This window comes from Cynoglossus semilaevis, chromosome 1, assembly GCF_000523025.1.
Source record: "Cynoglossus semilaevis isolate Cse_v1.0 chromosome 1, Cse_v1.0, whole genome shotgun sequence".
NCBI classification, from domain to species: domain Eukaryota; kingdom Metazoa; phylum Chordata; class Actinopteri; order Pleuronectiformes; family Cynoglossidae; genus Cynoglossus; species Cynoglossus semilaevis.
The window spans coordinates 27,745,695-27,764,125 of record NC_024307.1 but is presented as its reverse complement, the minus strand read 5'-3'; the positions used below and the strand labels follow the sequence as shown (position 1 = coordinate 27,764,125).

General features: G+C 38.8%; 1 protein-coding gene across 8 annotated transcripts in view; it reads right to left on the bottom strand.

Annotated features, from left to right (window-relative positions):
* The window catches only part of arsj (arylsulfatase family, member J), a 53,859-nt gene that overhangs the window by 14,026 nt on the left and 21,402 nt on the right, over positions 1–18,431 (bottom strand). For 3 of the 8 annotated variants that reach the window (XM_025057096.1, XM_025057090.1, XM_025057101.1), the window contains 3 exons: positions 13,795–13,814; positions 2,577–2,642; positions 569–1,424 (listed from right to left, as the gene is read on the bottom strand). In XM_025057096.1, the coding sequence (XP_024912864.1) occupies positions 569–882 (314 nt within the window). In that variant the 5' untranslated portion in view covers positions 883–1,424; positions 2,577–2,642; positions 13,795–13,814. The other 5 variants (XM_025057114.1, XM_025057118.1, XM_025057127.1 and 2 more) reach the window with 4 other exon arrangements.

The following is an 18,431-nucleotide window of genomic DNA, read 5'->3' as shown; positions in this document are numbered from 1 at the left end:
ATACAAAAGTAAACGAGTATATTTGATAGAGACTGAATTGTGTTATTAAATTATATATTTAAACATCTATATATCTAATTATTTATTTAAATGTACTGTTTACAAATCAGCGGTCCCCAACCTTTTTTATTCCAAGGACTGGTCAGCCAGTACCACTTGTTGCTACGGACCGGTAGCAAGTCGCTGAGCATTGAAGGATCATTAAATTAAATTCAAAATAAAACATCTTTTAGACTTTATTCTGTTCTGAAAAGGACGTATTATTTTGAAATATTACCAGATTATCTTTAAATAAAAAAAGTTGTCACACTGCGTCCCAGCACTATATGACCAACGGACCGGTACTGGTCCGCGGCCCGGGGGTTGGGGACCCCTGTATTAGAGTACTATCTGTCAGTCAACATCCTGAGATGACAATTAAAAAGTATTGTGAAGAATTATGTGAAAATGAAGATTGAAAACACATGTATTTAAAGTTATTTTTAACAGGGGTGTGTAAACCGTCCGCGCACGCCGGTGGGGATGGGTCAGGTGAGGGTGGAAGTGTCAGCGGTGCTCGTGACTCTACCTGCCGGTCATTAGCTGGCTTCTGGAGGGGCTGCAGAGTGGCTGAACATAGTAGTTCTCCAGTTTCACTCCCTGCGCTGCCAGTCGGTCCAGTGCCGGGGTTTTGATTTCGGAACCGTGGTATCCGACATCCCGGAAGCCCTGGTCGTCCACCAGGATGAAGACGATGTGCGGCTGGGAGCCGCTGGGCTTGTGCAGCTCGTTTCCTCGGTTGTGCTGCTCAGCCTTCCAGTTGTCCCACGACATCTGAATGCTCCACGTCTGCGAGATGATGAAGCCAAGTAGGAGACTCACCGGGACCCAGACGATAAACATGGTTCTGGACTGAGATCCGCCGCGGTGGCGGTCAGTGGCGGTGAGTGCGGGCGGCGGTGCGTTGCGCACGGTCAGGGGGAACAGCAACGCTTGGAAATCGGGTTCGCATGGTCTCCTCCGCGCCGAGTCACGCTCCGTGGAGAAAAGTCACCTCACTCGCATCCACGTGGAAATCAAACATCTCACTGAACAGCTGCTGTTGAGTGCGCGTCTCTATAAAACTGTCTGTTCACACATCACACGGCGGTTTGGCACCGCACACCGAGCCTGGATTCTGTCAAAAGACGCGCAGGAACTTCACGCTCCGCGCGATCGCAAAGCGAGCAGCGGCGCCGCGTCCACGGCTCGTGTTCTCCATCCCGTCAGCCGCAGCGGCTCATGCGAGCTGTCAAGCCGCCAGGAGTGAGACTCAGACTGCGGCTGTGGCGGTTACTACCCCGCGCCTCCTGCTCCAGCTGTGCTCTCGGCCAACGGACGCTGATGATGATGATGATGATGGTGGTGGTGGTGGTGCGTTCACGATCAACTCCTGCAACTCTTGTCTGGGAGTTGGAGGAGTGGGAGGGAACGCAGCAGCTGTCATTCAGTCACTGAGTGTGTGTGTTAAAAAGGGCTAATGTGCATATTTTTTTCTTAAAAATAAACATGAGTCATAAAGAAAATAATTACATTCTGCATATTCTTTTTTTTAGCTGCTCTCTGCAGGCGCGGTGTTTGCCAATCTCTTGCCACCTGTGCTCTTACATCCAGGGGTGCTGCCAAGAATTCTGGGGCATGGAATGACATTGCCCCCCCCCTATATAACACCCCTAAAAACATGACTACATTTATTATTATATTTATATTTATACCCATGGAGAATTGACTATTTGATGCGTCGATGTTTACCCACTACAAGAAATACCTAAGTATTTTACAGTAACATGATACCGTCTTCAAACTGCTCCACCTTAACTTCCAGTGAAGATCTCAGCATCTTCATCTCCTGCTCTTCCAACTTAGCCTTTGGTCTATTAGACACAGCCGCTGTCCCTAAACCATGCATCATAGCAGATCTCACTAAACAGGCCTTAGGTCAGGTTTAGTGAGATCTGCTATGATGTATGGTATTAAACATCAATTTCATTAGGGTGGGCTTTAGTTAAACATAAGCAACACAAGAGAAAGTGAAATAACGTGTGTACAGACTCAAACACCTGGCTCGGGGCCACGTCCAGCTCACGAATCCCCTTCATGTGGTCCATGACTAGATTTAAACAACAACATCTTTTCTTTTTTCTTTTTTTTTTTGATTCATTCAAATCATTAAACTGGTCAATTAAGAATAACATCACTGTAGTATTACACATACTTTTCCTGAAATATCTGGCCCTCAAATGAAACAATGGTCCCAGCTGTGGCCCTTCAGCTCATTTGGGTTTCGTTGATTAGAATGAATTAATACGTTTTCATCGACCCAAAATGGCAGCCGCAGCCTAGCTCCGGCTCTTTTTCCATGTTTTGGTGAAAGCTAAAATAAAACCATAAACCTATTTCCAGCTACTAAGTGGGATAACTTGTAGCAGATGTGCAGCGTCGGTTCCAAAGAATAAAATGTTTGCAAGTGGTAAAACAACCAGTTAAAGGCAATATTACCACATAGTGAAGCCACAGTGCAGGTCAGAGAGGAAAGCTAGGAACGTCTGTGGAAATACCTCTTCATGTTGGTTTTGGTCCAGGAGAAGTTTTTATCATTCCAGGCAGGCAGTGGACTGGACCATCTGGAAGATCATAGAAATCCATCTGCATTTTAGCAACAAGATCACAGATAGTGAGACAGTACATTTTATAAAGTGAGGTTTTTGATCGAAAGTGTGTGATGAAGCAGCGCGGACGCCAAATAGATGTAAATCACTTTTACAAATAAAAACAATGTACAGCCATTTTGGTGTTTGTTCAAGGCCCTCTCTCTGCAGCACACTGGAACTTTACCTCCTGCACAGCTGTTCACATTTTCCTTGGAAACACAGTATTTTTGTAGCCTGTTGACAAAATGACTATTTGTTCGCATGGTGCGTGAGCAACAGAGGTCGGACTTAGCTAGGGCTGAAAAGCCATGAGGAGGCCTTGTAGTTTGATTTAATCCACACCAAATTCTAACTGTAACTGTAAGTTTGACTATGTGTCACGACACTACGCTTATCAAACAGGTTTGTCCCTATAAGGCAGGGGTGTGAAACTCATTTTGGTTCTGCTGTTAACAGGCTGTGGAACACTACGGGACCAACAAAGTTTTTGTCATTCCCGGTCTGGGATTACCTATAAATAACAATAACTCCATGATTTTTTTTCCCTTGTGTTTTAATGCAAAGGCATACATTAGATAAATCTTCATATTAAATAAACAATAATTCTACAAAACTTTCCTGAACATAAAGTTTGTGTATTGTTTTTTTTTTTTTTTTTTTTTTCAAAATTCAACAAGCGGGCCGGTTTTGGCCCACGGGCTGTATGTTTGACACCCTTTTCAACTTCCAAACCCATTTATTTTTGCACATACATAAACACAAATGGCCCATACTACTATTATAAATTAATATTATATGAATTTAAGTCACAAGTTGAAGCTTAAGTCTGAAACCAGTCCATGTAAATCAATACTTAAAACAATCCTTGTGCTCAGTTTTCCTGCAGTACTTGGCCACTCTCTTTTCCCACTGTATCACAATGATAATTTTATTAGTACGATATTGTACAGTGTGCAATTAATATGCTAGCAATGCTTGATTCGCTGATAATTTCTATTTTCCCAATGGACTCCTGAGGATTAATAAAGTTATATCTATCCATCTATCTATCTATCATCCATCTATCCATCCATCTATCCATCCATCCATCTATCCATCCATCCATCCATTAAATCCTTTTACACCAAAGTCCAGTGACAAAATTGGAGACTTTTATTTGCCGGTAAAAGGTAGCAAATGTATTCACAGATAACTGTCCTTTAACATTACTTGTAAATGTAAAGTTGTGATTCATGTTATTAGTATGAACTTTTTGGATTTACTACATTTAAACTAATCAACATGAGGCAACAGTACACTCAAAGTACATGTTTTACATGCATGGCTGAGTTTGTGGCTAAAATATGTTTTCATCATTTCCAGTGAGAGTGTGAGAGCGTCTATGACACACTGCAGGGTGGTTCGGTGACCAATGCTCCACAAACCTACAATTTTTGGATTAGCTATAGACAGGAGACTGCAAACCCTCACCACCATAACCCTACCCCCAAAGAAGCTCCATTCTGCTAGCTTGCGGCAAATGCTCTATAATGCCACACAATTTCCACAAGATTTCCAGACTAGACAGTTTTGCGTGGGTGAGACCGGAACTCTGGGTTTCTTGCCTTGAAATCGTTTTTGAAAATGACTCTGCATAATCAGCATCTTCTTAAAGAAACTTTTAAGCATTCAAGGTGGATGTGTAGAGCAAACAAAACTTAGCTACTGCCTTGAGGTTTGCGGCTTTTTCTTACGAGATATCCCTGACGTTTAGCGCCTCTATCTGTACCGCTAAATTATCCAGCACCCAGTGGATAATTCCTCCACCAATACGTAGCTTTGTCAGTGTCTGAGTGTGTCAGCACTGGATAAACAGAATGCTGGGTGTAAGCTGTCTGCCCAAAGCATTGATCTGTTTCCTTTGTGGTCCCCCTGTGAGCAGTAGAATTTGTTTTTCTCATCTGGATTTACACTTCTTAAACCTGGCATCTGATTCATGTGTCGTCCCGGGAGAGAAATACACACTGATTACAAAAACAGAGCAGGTGAAATGTATTTCACATCCATGGAGCTTAAATAATTACGGCATCAATGATGAGTGACACGAGGACTGTCACCGCGTAGGTTTATTTTTGATACATGATGATGGTTTCTTTTTGTGTGTTTTTTTTTAAAGCACAGGTTTATAAGACTAGTGCGCCATCTAGTAGTAAACCAGACACCCTGACTTTGCCTGGATCCTCACTACCATTGGTATGAAAAGCAAAATTTAACCAGATCATCCGCTGTTATAGAATAACCGTGAATAAATTATTCAACAAATCTTTAGGAGTCCAGTCTGAGAGAATGTTTTAATTTCCGCCTAGTAACATAAAAGCTCATTTTACTAGGCAGACTTCAACAAGTACAGTTTGTTTGTGAAATTTTTAAAGTTTTAACTATAGCATAATAGATAGATAGATAGATAGATAACATTTGTTTGTGAAATTCTTAAAGTTTTAACTATAGCGTAATAGATCGATAGATAGATAGATAGATAGATAGATAGATAGATAGATAGATAGATGGATGGATGGATGGATGGATGGATGGATGGATGGATGGATGGATGGATGGATGGATGGATGGATGGATGGATGGATGGATGGATGGATGGATGGATGGATGGATGGATGGATGGATGGATGGATGGATGGATGGATGGATGAATAGATAGATAGATGGATGGGTGGATGGATGAATAGATAGATAGATGGATGGGTGGATGGATGAATAGATAGATAGATGGATGTATGGATGGATGGATAGATAGATAGATAGATAGATACTCCAAGTTACAGTATCAGTATCGGACATGAAAAACCTGTATCGAGCCATCCCTAACTTCCATCGGTAAGTAAGTTTGTGGTTGACAAGGCAACTGACAAATGGATTGCGGAGGATTGTAGACCAATTCATAGTAGTGAGTCCTATTTTTCCACATCAATAATTCAATCATTTGGATAATTCACAGGTGTCCAGCACAAACATCAACCTCCTCGATGGATAGATAGATAGATAGATAGATACTCCAAGTTACAGTATCAGTATCGGACATGAAAAACCTGTATCGAGCCATCCCTAACTTCCATCGGTAAGTAAGTTTGTGGTTGACAAGGCAACTGACAAATGGATTGCGGAGGATTGTAGACCAATTCATAGTAGTGAGTCCTATTTTTCCACATCAATAATTCAATCATTTGGATAATTCACATGTGTCCAGCACAAACATCAACCTCCTCTTACCTTGTTCTTGTCATGTTTTTCCACTATCTCGATCTTGATTTAAAACTGCTTTTTAGATTTTCAACCATGTACATCATATGTGTCAAACTCCAGGCCGGCCTTTCAAGGGGAACTGTATAAGCTGAAGTGGCCCCCTGGTAAAAATGTGTTTGACACCCCTGATGTGTATCTTTATACACTTTTCACCATGGTTTAAAATAACAGGGGCATCACGTAAACATTACCCAAAAAGAAAGAGCTCTCTTGTTAAACCTTTTGATGGAAAATAATGTGAACAAAAGTTCAGAATGCCACAAAGACAGCTATGCATGTTTAATAAAAATACCCTTAGCCCATTAGTTTCATATTTTTGGACCTGCATGTATCATTTATCTGGACTGAAAGCTCATACGTCCTAATAAGGCTACGTGGAGTTCTTTGAATGTTGATCAAATGAAATGCTGTAACTCACCAAGTTTAACTCTGTGGTTGGCTGAATGCCATTTCTTTTTATAGATTCTTACTAAGAGGATTGGTCTGTTACTAATATCCTATTGAACTTATAAGGCGGTTACATTCCTGAACATTTTTTTTCAATTCTTCTCACTTATTACAGGACTTTTAAAGGAGTGGCATTTTCGGTGTAAATTTTCGGGGAAGCACAAATGTTGGGTGGTGCAGGATAAATCTCAGTGTTCTGGTCCAGGAAAGAATACCAGGGTTTTATCTAAGTCCAGGCCTGACAGGAAATATGTCATCTTTACCAGAACAATGAGAAAAGGCGTTTTCTTCTTCTTGTTTTTTTGTTTTGTTTTTTAACAGAACTGAATAAAATTGAACAGACCTGGACCTATGTGGTTCCATTCATGTGATTGTCCTGGTACTATTAGAATACAATGGGTGGTTCAGACAAGCATAAAACGAAACAGATGAAATCTGTTATCCAATAAAAATGTAGTACAAAAGCTGCCAAGTTCATACTGCTGCCAGTAGAATATAGCTGGGTTGGACACATAGAGAGATATTTAAACTTCTATATCTGCGCTCCACTAGCTTTACAGCTTTGATAAATCAAGCTGCTATTGGACATCTTGGACGGATGGCGCAACTCTTCAGAGATAAGGTCAATCTTTCAGTTCAATATACTGTACATGGGGCCCACATGGGACATAATTATGCAAACACATCAAACATGTCAATGCTTTTTGATAATAAACCGTCAAATAAGTCTACTGGCTCTGGCCCGTTCTCCTTTTACAGCACAAGTGTTCTTGGATATTGTGTACCAACGTGTCTTTTTGTGTTCTTGGATATTGTGTACCAACGTGGTGCTCGGGGCACCTGGTAGACTACCTAAGGTGACTGTGGGGTAGGGTCTAAAAATAAAACTAGTCAACAAGAGGGTCAAAGGTTGTACAGTTACTGTGCTTTTTGAATCAGTTCCACTTGCGATCATATTCAAATGGGTGCAAAGACGATGGTAAGAAGAGTGTCTACTATGGTATGTCCCAGAACTTTATTATTACATTGTTGGGGAAGACTGTGCAGAACATTTAATTTTAAATTTAGTTACGTTGTTGGGGAAGTCTGTGCAGAACATTTAATTTTAAATTTAATTTTTATTTATTTCATTTTATTGATATACAATCATAAGTGGCGACAGTGTCTGTTTAAATATTTTTTTAATATAAATAGATTTATTCCCTTTTGGGGAATAACTTTTCCCTTGGAAAAGTCTTTCGTTAATGAGACAAAAATAAAATTGTATGTTAGCATTTTCCTGCTTGATGACCTCACTTTGGTTCAACCTCAACTTAATTCCAACAAAACCTATAAACAATAACACTGCTTTCCAGTCCACTGCATATTGATTGTATTGGTATCTGCACGTACACAAATGATAATACTTCAGTACAGGGAGTCTTCCATTTACAGAGTTCCGATCCTACGATGCAATGTAGGTCAATTTTCAAAGTAAGTCGGAATTCACATGCTGTACATCTAGTATCTATGTCACTCATCTACGCTAACACAGTCATAAATATACTGTAAGTCTGACTTAGTTACGCTTAGGAGTCATAAAGGAAAAAAAAATCTAAAAAAAAAACCAGAAACAAAATAAAGCAAATATATCACAATAAAATGTATAGTATACATCCCGCAAACGTAAACAAAGCCTTCTTCTGTGTATAGCGCCGTGTAACCAAGTATTTGTCCACTCTGCTGTGCATATGCCATTAAAACTCGCCAACTAGTTCGCACAGGGAGCTAGCTAACGGCATGTGTCGAAATGATGGTACAAGAATTTCTTACCACAAAATGCCATAGACTGAGGACATGGTAAACCAAGGAACTCCTTTTACTACAAGTTGTTGAGACGACCCCATCCAGAAAATATCGTTACGCAACTTAGCATGCGTGTCCTTAACTTCTGACACTTTTGCTACAATTTGCTTTAATGACTTTTTTCATTTTATTTTACTCTGCACCTCACCAGAAGACGTGTCTTTATTATATGTTTGACAAAATACAATTAAATTTAAATTATTAGTTTAGTGTCAACGAAGGTCAGTAAGGTCATCCTTAGCTACTCTAACCACAAACAGACCTACAGTGTACATGTAAATATACACAGTGAGTTTGTTGACTCACACGAGATGCTGCTCATATTAGTGAGAGCCCAGAGCTGCTGTAAAAAGGCCTGCTGTGAGCCAATGAATTGGACGGGAGGTGTGTGGCGTACAGTGTGCTTGTCAGAGACCTCCACGTCCTGGAATAGCACGCGCGTAAAGTACACGTGCCCAGATACACCCAGAAAACCGACGGTGGTGAGACTGGAATAAATTCTCTGGATGAAAAACAACGCTGACAGTTTGGAGCATCCAGAGCAAACAGCGAGCAGGAGAGTGTCTCCAGTGTGTCTGCTCGTGTTACCAGTGAATTTATGAATCATCACAGTGCAGGATGGTGTTAAATGAATTATTTTTGCTCCAGTCGTCGTGGAAATACAAGTAGGTCAGTAGTTCACAAAATAAGTCTGTGTGCTGGCTCACTATAGCCAATATAAAAAAAAAAATCCTTTCCAGTAATGGGTACAACAAAATGCATGTAAAAATGAAAATAAAATATACTGAGATTATGGTGATGATTTTTCCCTATTATGAATTTTCATTAAAATTACATACATACATATATACGTATATAATGTCATTAACATTACATACATACATATATATATAATTTAACCAAACACATTTTTAATAATGATAATTACCATATTTCTTGCTCATACAAATTAATTTTCATCCTACAATGCTTTTAATAATGCCAACATATATAAAATAATATTATTATGTTTATATCACCTAAAACGAGTAACTCAATAATATTATTAAATTGTATAATAAAAACCGTAATCATCACTTAAATGTATTTTCATTCTACAATTTTGTTGATAATAATATTAATAATATTTTATTTCTTATCCATGATAATCAATTATAATTCTACAATATTGTTATATAATAATCAACTTTTTTTGCTCATATAGATTTTCATTATAATTTGATCAATAAAATTTTAGTAATAATTATAATTATAATAATCATTATTATTTCTGTTTAATTTTGTTAATTTTATTTATTATATAATTTAGTATTCTCTCTACTTTTCATAGGTTTTTAGTGTCTCAGTTTCAATTTCACAATACTGGTTTTATTTGAGTTTTTTTATTTTTTATTGTCCAGCTTTAATTGTTTTATTAGCAGAAATGAGCCTTTAAGGTCCTCAGCATGGCAGGGGAAGCCTACAAGTCCTTAGTCACATCGTTACACGGCAGTCGGGTTAATACTCAGCCCTTCTCCAATAAAAGCTCCTTGACATCCTTAAGGAGCTGAGTGACCTAATCCTAAACCACCACAGTCCACTATTACATTACACTGGCAGAGGATATGAAGAGCCGGACTGGAATTTACATGAGTTCATGCCACCAAGTGTAAAAAATCCCCGAGGAACTTTTACCAAAGGAATGCCAAGCAGCTCATTTCCAGGAAAGCTTCTTGTTTTTGGATGGAAGTGTGAAAGAGCAGAAAAGTGGCACGGAGAATACAGCCAAGCCACGCTCAAAAAGTACCGAGAAGACATAGGTGGAGGTAAACGTCCGCATACCTCTGTGTCCTCCACAGTCAATGCTTTGTTGACCAAAGCTAGTTATCTGCTTGAATAGGCGCTGGAGACACTAATACTTCAGCCTTCAGATGGCTAAATTAAATTCCACGCATAATTACCTTGAGGCTCCAAGTGATGAGGAGAGACTGTGTGACTGAAAGACTGAGCCGGTCAAGTCATCACAACACGCTGCTAGCTCAGTGGACGCTGCTCCAAACCAGAGAGGTAGCTTCATTTAGTGGCCATTAGCCCATATATTACAAACAGGCCTCAAATGTGGAAAATTGCTGAAGTCAAAACAATGACTTCATAAGTCGGCGAATGGTTCATTTTAGAAACAGGTAAGCAAATACTGTATCTGACTGTGCTGTGTTTAGATCCTTTTCAACAACACATGAATTCAAGTCGATTATGTAAACTTTGAAATTGGTCAACCATAAGCCAAGTTTATATCGCATTGGCAGCGTAAATGACGTAATCCAATAGATGCTTGGTTGCATAAATTAGAGATGACTTTTTTACATCAGATACCGATACTGCAACTTGAAGTATCTGCCAATACTGATATCAATCCTTCTTAGCGTCTCTGTTTATAGAATGTCGCACAATGTTAAGATGAGCATCCGGACTTAGGTATCGGATCTGACGGGCTATAACTGTTCTCCTATACCGAACCTCGTTTGGAATCGGACCATCCCTACTCAGATCAGATGGAAATACTACTTTCGGAAGTTTTTTTTTAATAGATTTTGTCCTCAAACTTTAGTTCTAGAACTATTTTCAAAACAGTGGGTTTTTACCATCCCTTAAACAGAAATGGTCTGTTGCTGGGGAAACAATCTTGAGTTATAAAGTCACAGTGATCAGAAAACCCAAGATATGTCAAAAACCTGCTGGGAGTACTGTATCTAATCAGCTATTATGAGTTGCCAACAAGTTTGTCTTGACACATATTGTATGTATCCATCCATCCATTTTCATCCACTTATCCGTTACCGGGTTGCAGTTTAAAAAAAAAACTGCTGGGAGTACTGTATCTAATCAGCTATGAGTTGCCAACAAGTTTGTCTTGACACATATTGTATGTATCCATCCATCCATTTTCATCCACTTATCCGTTACCGGGTTGCAGGGGCAGCAATTGCCACCCAAATCACACTGCACCGTACCAACCCCCCTGAACCTTCCTGCAGGTGGTGAGTCCACTGGAAGGTACCAACCACCCTAACTGGGATTCAAACTTGCCCAGGAGGTGAACCCTGGGGTTCCACACCAATGACACAGACATTGCCTCTGGCCAATGCGCCGTTACTGTATGTATTACTTAAGAAAAAAATTAACGTAGTGTTTCAGTAAAGAGGAGTTAAGAGGAGAACAAAACTCCTCATTAGCGTTCTCCCTTTTTCTGAGAGTCAAACACTAGAAGCATTTTGATACTGGAAATACCATTTGATAAAAGCAGACGGTCTGTTAGCCGGTTGTTAATAAATAGTGTTTTTAACCTTAAAAACATGTAAAAAAAACATAAAAAAAGATACATCAATGAAATGACTAAAATAGGGTTGTTAATAAATAGTGTTTTTAAGGTAGATACATCAATGAAATGACTAAAATAGACTCTCATCACCATTGACTTCCAATTATATCTGCAGCCGCAGCAGTCACAAGTTGTGGTCAACAGCTACTTCGATTTCATAAGCTAGCTTTGTTCAGTGAAGAGTAATAAATTCTAAATAACTGTTTATGTTGAAGTGACTGCTTTCAATGACTACTTTCATCAAACGACCCCCCCTCCCCCTCCATTCTCCCACCATGGTCCCCTCTCAGGTCCTGACGTGCTTCTTATCTTATATAGACTGCAACCTGTTCACAGAACAGGATGATAATTAATGTTTTACTTCAAGTACGACGTTATCTGTGTTCCATCAAGTGCTGCAGGCGCTTCTCCTGCTGTGTGCTACAAGCCCTTGTGCCAAGGATGAATTGTAGCAACATTTCCACACACCGGGGGAAAGAAAAAAAAAAGAAGAAACTTCCTGTCAGTATAAAGAGCTGTTACTCTTTCGGCTGCGGCAGCTTTAGTGCATGTCAACATTTCCAAGCACTACAGCGGTTTGAGGCAGCGCAGTGGAATGAGCCCAGAGTGTAAGAAGAGTCAACGGTCGAGTGCTGACATGGAGATTATAGATCTTTCACGTGATGTGTAGCATTTCGGCCGACCTCTGTTATTGTTTCTAGCATTCCACAGATGGTGGATGGCGGTGCAGGTGGACTGGGGCTCACTGTGTGCTCTGTGAGCGGAGATAACCTGTGATCAGCAGATAGCAGCGGAATTTTAGCTATGTATGAGATTTGATTGTTAAGCTACATTTTTGCGACTTTTTTTGACCTATTGTCTACATGACTCTCGGAATTTGAGTGATAATTATGTAGTGGAATTATTTAGTAGACACATTTTTATGCATTTGATACACACTGTATATCCAATGATTAGTGTTGATTTATCATTACTCTAATATACAGTGGATACACGTGTTGTTATTTACGCACACTAGGAAAGAGTTTTGGTTTCACAGAAGCACCTCTAGTATAAAATACCATCTCAATGTCCAGCATGCCTTTACAATAACTCAAATTACTATTGACATATCGCTACTAGAATATACAGTCAATACATGTGTTGTTATTTACGCACATTAGGAAAGATTTTTGGTTTCACAGAAGCACCTCTAGTATAAAATACCATCTCAATGTCCAGCATGCCTTTACAATAACTCAAATTACTATTGACATATCGCTACTAGAATATATAGTCGATATACGTGTTGCTATTTACACACACTGTGGTAAGAGTTTTGGTTTCATGGAAGCTCCTCATGGTCTAGCAGGTCTTTACAAGGGGCTCAAATGCAAGTCAGAGGCCGCGAACTTCAACAAAGTTTTGAAAGTAACCCTTGACATGTTGAGTTTTAGGTTTGAAGTTTCGTCTTTAAAATTAGCCACAAATAACGGCCAGTTTGAACCATCTACAACTATCCTTCTCTTTCAACAATGTACAGAAGAAAGAAAAGAGTTTTTTGTCGTACTTCGGAACGTTTATATATCGCAATCAATCACAGTTAATTATGACTAATTTAAAACTGTTTTTTTTTTACACTCCTTTTTTCTCAGTACAGTACATTTTTCTCAGAATCTTACAACAATTAGGATAAAGATCTCATATGTAAGATGAGAAATGGGAAAGCCTCGGGCACACTGCCTGTAATAATTCTAAATCTGACCATAATTACAAAAATGGGGGATTTAAATACCAACCGAAGTATAATGTATAAATTACTTTTCCAATGTCTGAGGGGAAAAAGTCAAACTAGACTTCTGGAGAGCAGAAAACTACAGAGGTCTATCAAGTTTTCCTATTTCATGTCTGACATTTATAAATGTTGTTAAAAATACATGATAATAACTGTTAGCTTAAAGGCAGTTAAAAACAGCTACAAACTACTTTTAAAGACAATTACGTAACTCAAGGTAGCTGGGAGTCCAGACACCACTTCTATGTTTTACTAATAACATTACAGAATTGACACGACTTATTTACATGTCTACAGATGAGCTCTATAACCTGATATTATTTTAATCAGTTGCGGCTGTTATGAGGTAAATGGAGGTGAGGATAATGACTGTTTTTACAGATTAAATGGATGTGGTTACTTACCTTAAAGCCTTGAGGGACACCTGCAAGAGATACAATCATTATTTTCGAGCAGTGTTAATATCTTTGCAAGCATAAATATATACACATAGACACAGACACTTTCCTGTTCCACCTGAAAAAAACGCATTTATTTATTTTTTTTATTATTTTAGTTCTGGCACTATATTATGTCGCCAGTTCTTTTAAAGTCAAATACGTTTTGATGCACTCTTTCACGCAGTAAAGTTATCAGCACGTTGGTCATTAAAAGAAAAGGCTATAATAAAAAACAAAACAAAACGAAGACTCGAATAAAAACTATAAAATTCACCCGTTCCCACTTACTCGCCATACTGTTTACGAATGGAAATACTCTACAAATAGTCGTTTCACATGTTCTTAAAAAGTAATTCCAACTAAAAAAGTCATTTCACATTTTTAAGAACAATTGCACATATCATTATATATATATATTATATATATTATTATATATTATATATCAACAGATATTCATATATAATAAAGAGTCGTCGACATACAATAGAACGTTATTGCATTCTACATGTCTAAAATTGTAATAAAATTGTTGCACTTACTGCATATTTGATTAATAGTATATTAATAATACTCTATTGGGTTCTCTGATTCAAAGCTAATGGACGTATAAGAACCAATGAATGCATTTATACACGTAACATTACCACTCGTAGTGCATACGATAAACCCGTGGTTCCCAAACTTACTAACTGAGAGGAAACAAACAAAAAAAACCCCAAAGGTTTGTTCTGCAAAAATGACACATTTAACCATCACATCTTTTGAACAATATTCTGCATTACGTTTCAGTCATTCCATCCGTCCACATCGCCCCTGCAATGGCATTGCTCCCCCGAGGGGACGCGCCCCCTACTTAGAGAACCAAACACTAATCCACTGTGTTAGTAAGAGCTATAGGGTACATAATAAATGGCAGATGAACATTTTATGCAAAGGCAGTGCATATGTGCGATGGAAAAACATCTGTAGCATGTATGATAAAGGGCAATTTCACGTCAAGTAAACAGACATTGCACATGTTTTTGCACACATGACAAACAGTTACTAGCATGTGTCTAAATGTTTATGAATGGGCGCGGTTTGTTTGCTCTGCTCATCCTAAAACATATGGAAACAGGTCTACAACCTTGCGTCACTGTCCACCGGTCACGTTACGGAGCTGGTGTGACCTTTTACCCTCTGACCAGATCCACTCGAACTAAAAGTTCTGAAAATCTGTAATCTGTAAAGATCCCGTAATGAGCTGCAGAGGGATTAGGAAAAACAACGGCCAGCTCTCGCTCCTGGTTTTTATAGACCTGACTGGGCAGAGACTCGCTATTTTGCAAACATTTCATGTTTACCACTCTTGTTGGCTCCATCTGAACCTGCACCTCATCACACAAAGGAAAGCATTGTTGAGGGGGATTAATAAATCTATTACCTGATCCAGCCTGACTAAGACTACTGTTGAGAATTAATTTGAAACCCAATCTTGAAATGATATTTCTGCTATCATTTTTCTATCACAGCCCTGCAACCATAACCTGACTACGGGCTGCTTTGTCCTCGGGCTAGACCTGCGGTGGAGCAGAGAACTGTGCGGGCTGTGAGACACAGGCCCTGTTTGTTCTTTCTCGGCTCACTAGAGGCATGCTATTCTGCTCAGATATAATCGCTGTCTGTTTGGCTTTGAGCGCCCGGCTGAGGTAAACAGGAGGGAGTATTTTTCACATGTCGTCACATAGTTGATGCTGACCAGGAAAAAAGAAAAAAAGGTTGAGATTTAGATTCATCATGTCTCTTTTCTCATAACAGAGACACACAGTGATTTTCAGAGAATCAAAACAAGACATAATGAAGTACAGTGATCCCTCTCCTATCGCGGTAAGCTGCGTTCCAAGACCCACCGTGAAATGGGAAAAATCGCAAAGTAGGGGCGAGATAGTTATTGTATTATTTACCTATATATATTTACCCTTTAGGAACCCCCATCAATCGAGAGAGTGGCCGACAGACAAGGGGAGATGCTGAGAGATGCTGCGATGCATGAGCCAATCAGCGAGAGGAACAGAAGAGCAACCGTCAAAATATGACTCTGATCTGTCTGAACAGTCTCCCCAGGACTGTTTACACAGAATTACACGTTGTTTCACAGGCGTAAAGGTGTATCCCCACCTCGAGCATGGGAATGCAAAAGTCTCAAAATTATTATTTATACTGATATCCGTGAATTATAGTGGTCGATACAACAGCACATCTGAAGGTTTCAATCTCTGTTTTTATAATAAAATCTAATCTTCTTTTTAGGACTGATAACCATTGGGTTGAGTTGTAATTTTCTTAAGCTAAAAAAATGACTCAAAACACATCCATTTAAAACAATGTTAAAGAACTACTGACAACCTGACAACCTGCACAACTGTACACGATGAAAGAAGTGAGTGCTTTGACACCCTGAGTGAGTGCAGATGATGAGACGATAACAACAATACCGTCGACCCGGGTGTGCTGACAGGCAGTGATCGTTGAAGCGAAGGAATGCACACTAAGTGGACACCCTTGTGTCATTCTTGACTTGTCAATGCACAACGCAGCTGGAGCGAGGACACCGAGGCCAAAAGACAGGCAGACAAAACAGATTGTTAAGGCAGATAAAGCCTAAAGAGGTTGTGACTCTGGTCTCTTAAGTTTTTGCCAAGTTTGGAAAAAGCGTGAAGTGTAAACAATGAGTAGATTAGGAGTAGATGTGGAGGTGGCGGGTTCTATATAGACTATATGTTTTATAGGGGTTTGCTGGTAACGCCCGATGCAGATCCGAAGGGAAAAACACATTCTAAACCAATTGGTTCCCAACCTTTTTGGGGCCACAAACTAGTTTTATGCAGGACAACAGTCACGACAATCAACAAACCACAATAAAGTGTGTCATATAGAATGTTATTATTACGTATATATGTAAATATATTATTATTTTATAATAGACACTTTGATTTCTGTTATTATTGCATCATTAGTTATGTAGAGGAGCAGATGAAAATTATTTTTTTCAAAATAAAATACCATGCAATATAACATAAATAAATAAATTGTAAGAAGAATAAATAAATAATCCTTGGTGTGATACTCAGTCAGGCCATTTGTTTTAATGTATATAACAATAATACAATAAAAAATGTATTAAAAGATATCTGGACTATAAGTCACTTTTCATCCTTTGGCTGGGTTTGCGATTTATACTCAGGTGCGACTTGTAAATTCAAATGTATAATTTCACATGCTCGTCATTTTCACACTGACAGCCGCTAGAGGGCACTCTAGGCTTGGGTACTAGTATCTGCTACTCCTGCACCACTGAAACTTTACATGTTTGTTATTTTTACACTGACAGCCACTAGTGGGCATTCTAGCTGGCTGATGCGACTTATACTCAGGAGCGACTTACAGTCTGGAAATTTAATATTGTTGTACATGTGATATCCACACTTTTTGCCCAATTACACCAATAGCCAACTCTGTTCTCTATAGCACTCTTGCTATGTAGGCGGCTTAAAAATGCATTCCCTAACAGTGAGTCCCAGGAAGCCACATTCAACTGAGGAGTTCATTCCATGCGCAATGCTGACTATGCAACCGCACTTCAGAGAAACCTCAACAATCTTCTCAAAATTGAGTTTTTCCTGTTAATTTTCCAATAGTAAAAACTACTGTACTGTATATAATACCTATAATCTTGCATTCTCTCTATTAGGGTAAATCCATAGAACACACAAGACGATTTACCAAAATAATACGGAGAGATGAGTCAGGCGACAGATATCAAGCCGCACAAGGAAAGTGGGGTCGGGTTCAAAATTGGTCCCAACCCAAATCTGACCTTCGACCCCAACAAATATGGCCAGATATGGTCACAGAATGGTCCTCTTGTGTCTAAGGTAAACACAGGTGAGCTAACATTGGTAGTGATACCGTTATGTCATAAGTAGGCAGCCGCAACCTGACACCCACCTGAACCCTGACCCAGCAGCACAAACAATATTTAACCATACACGCTCAAAATGTTCCGATAAATCATTTGGTACCATAAACTCACCATCTATATTGAGTTAAAGTTTAATGATTTCAAGAAAGAAAAAAAACTCATGATATTTGATCCTAAAAAGGCACAGTATATAAAACGATTAATTTAGTACTATGTAAAGCTTGAAAAGGTACATGGATACTTTTGTTTTGTTAACATTTGAGTTTTATTTGAGTTTTGTGCTTGGCTACATTATGACAACCCATCACTAGTTAAACATACTGTATAACAGAATTATTTAGTTATTCCCACTTATTTTATTTGGTGTATTTGTACTTGCATGCATCGTCTGAATTAAAAACAGGTCGTCATTTACTTTGATTTAATACTTAATTCGATATGTGTTATTTGTTATTCTGGCTTGTTTTCCCCACATACATTAATAAGATGTATACTTTTTATCATTTGCAACATATATATATATATATATATATATTTATATATATATATATAAATAAATAGTCCATTTTCCAATATTTGTTTCCATCGCCAAAATGAATAAAGGATTTTCCTATTTTGTGCAAAATTGAAAAATTGCCCA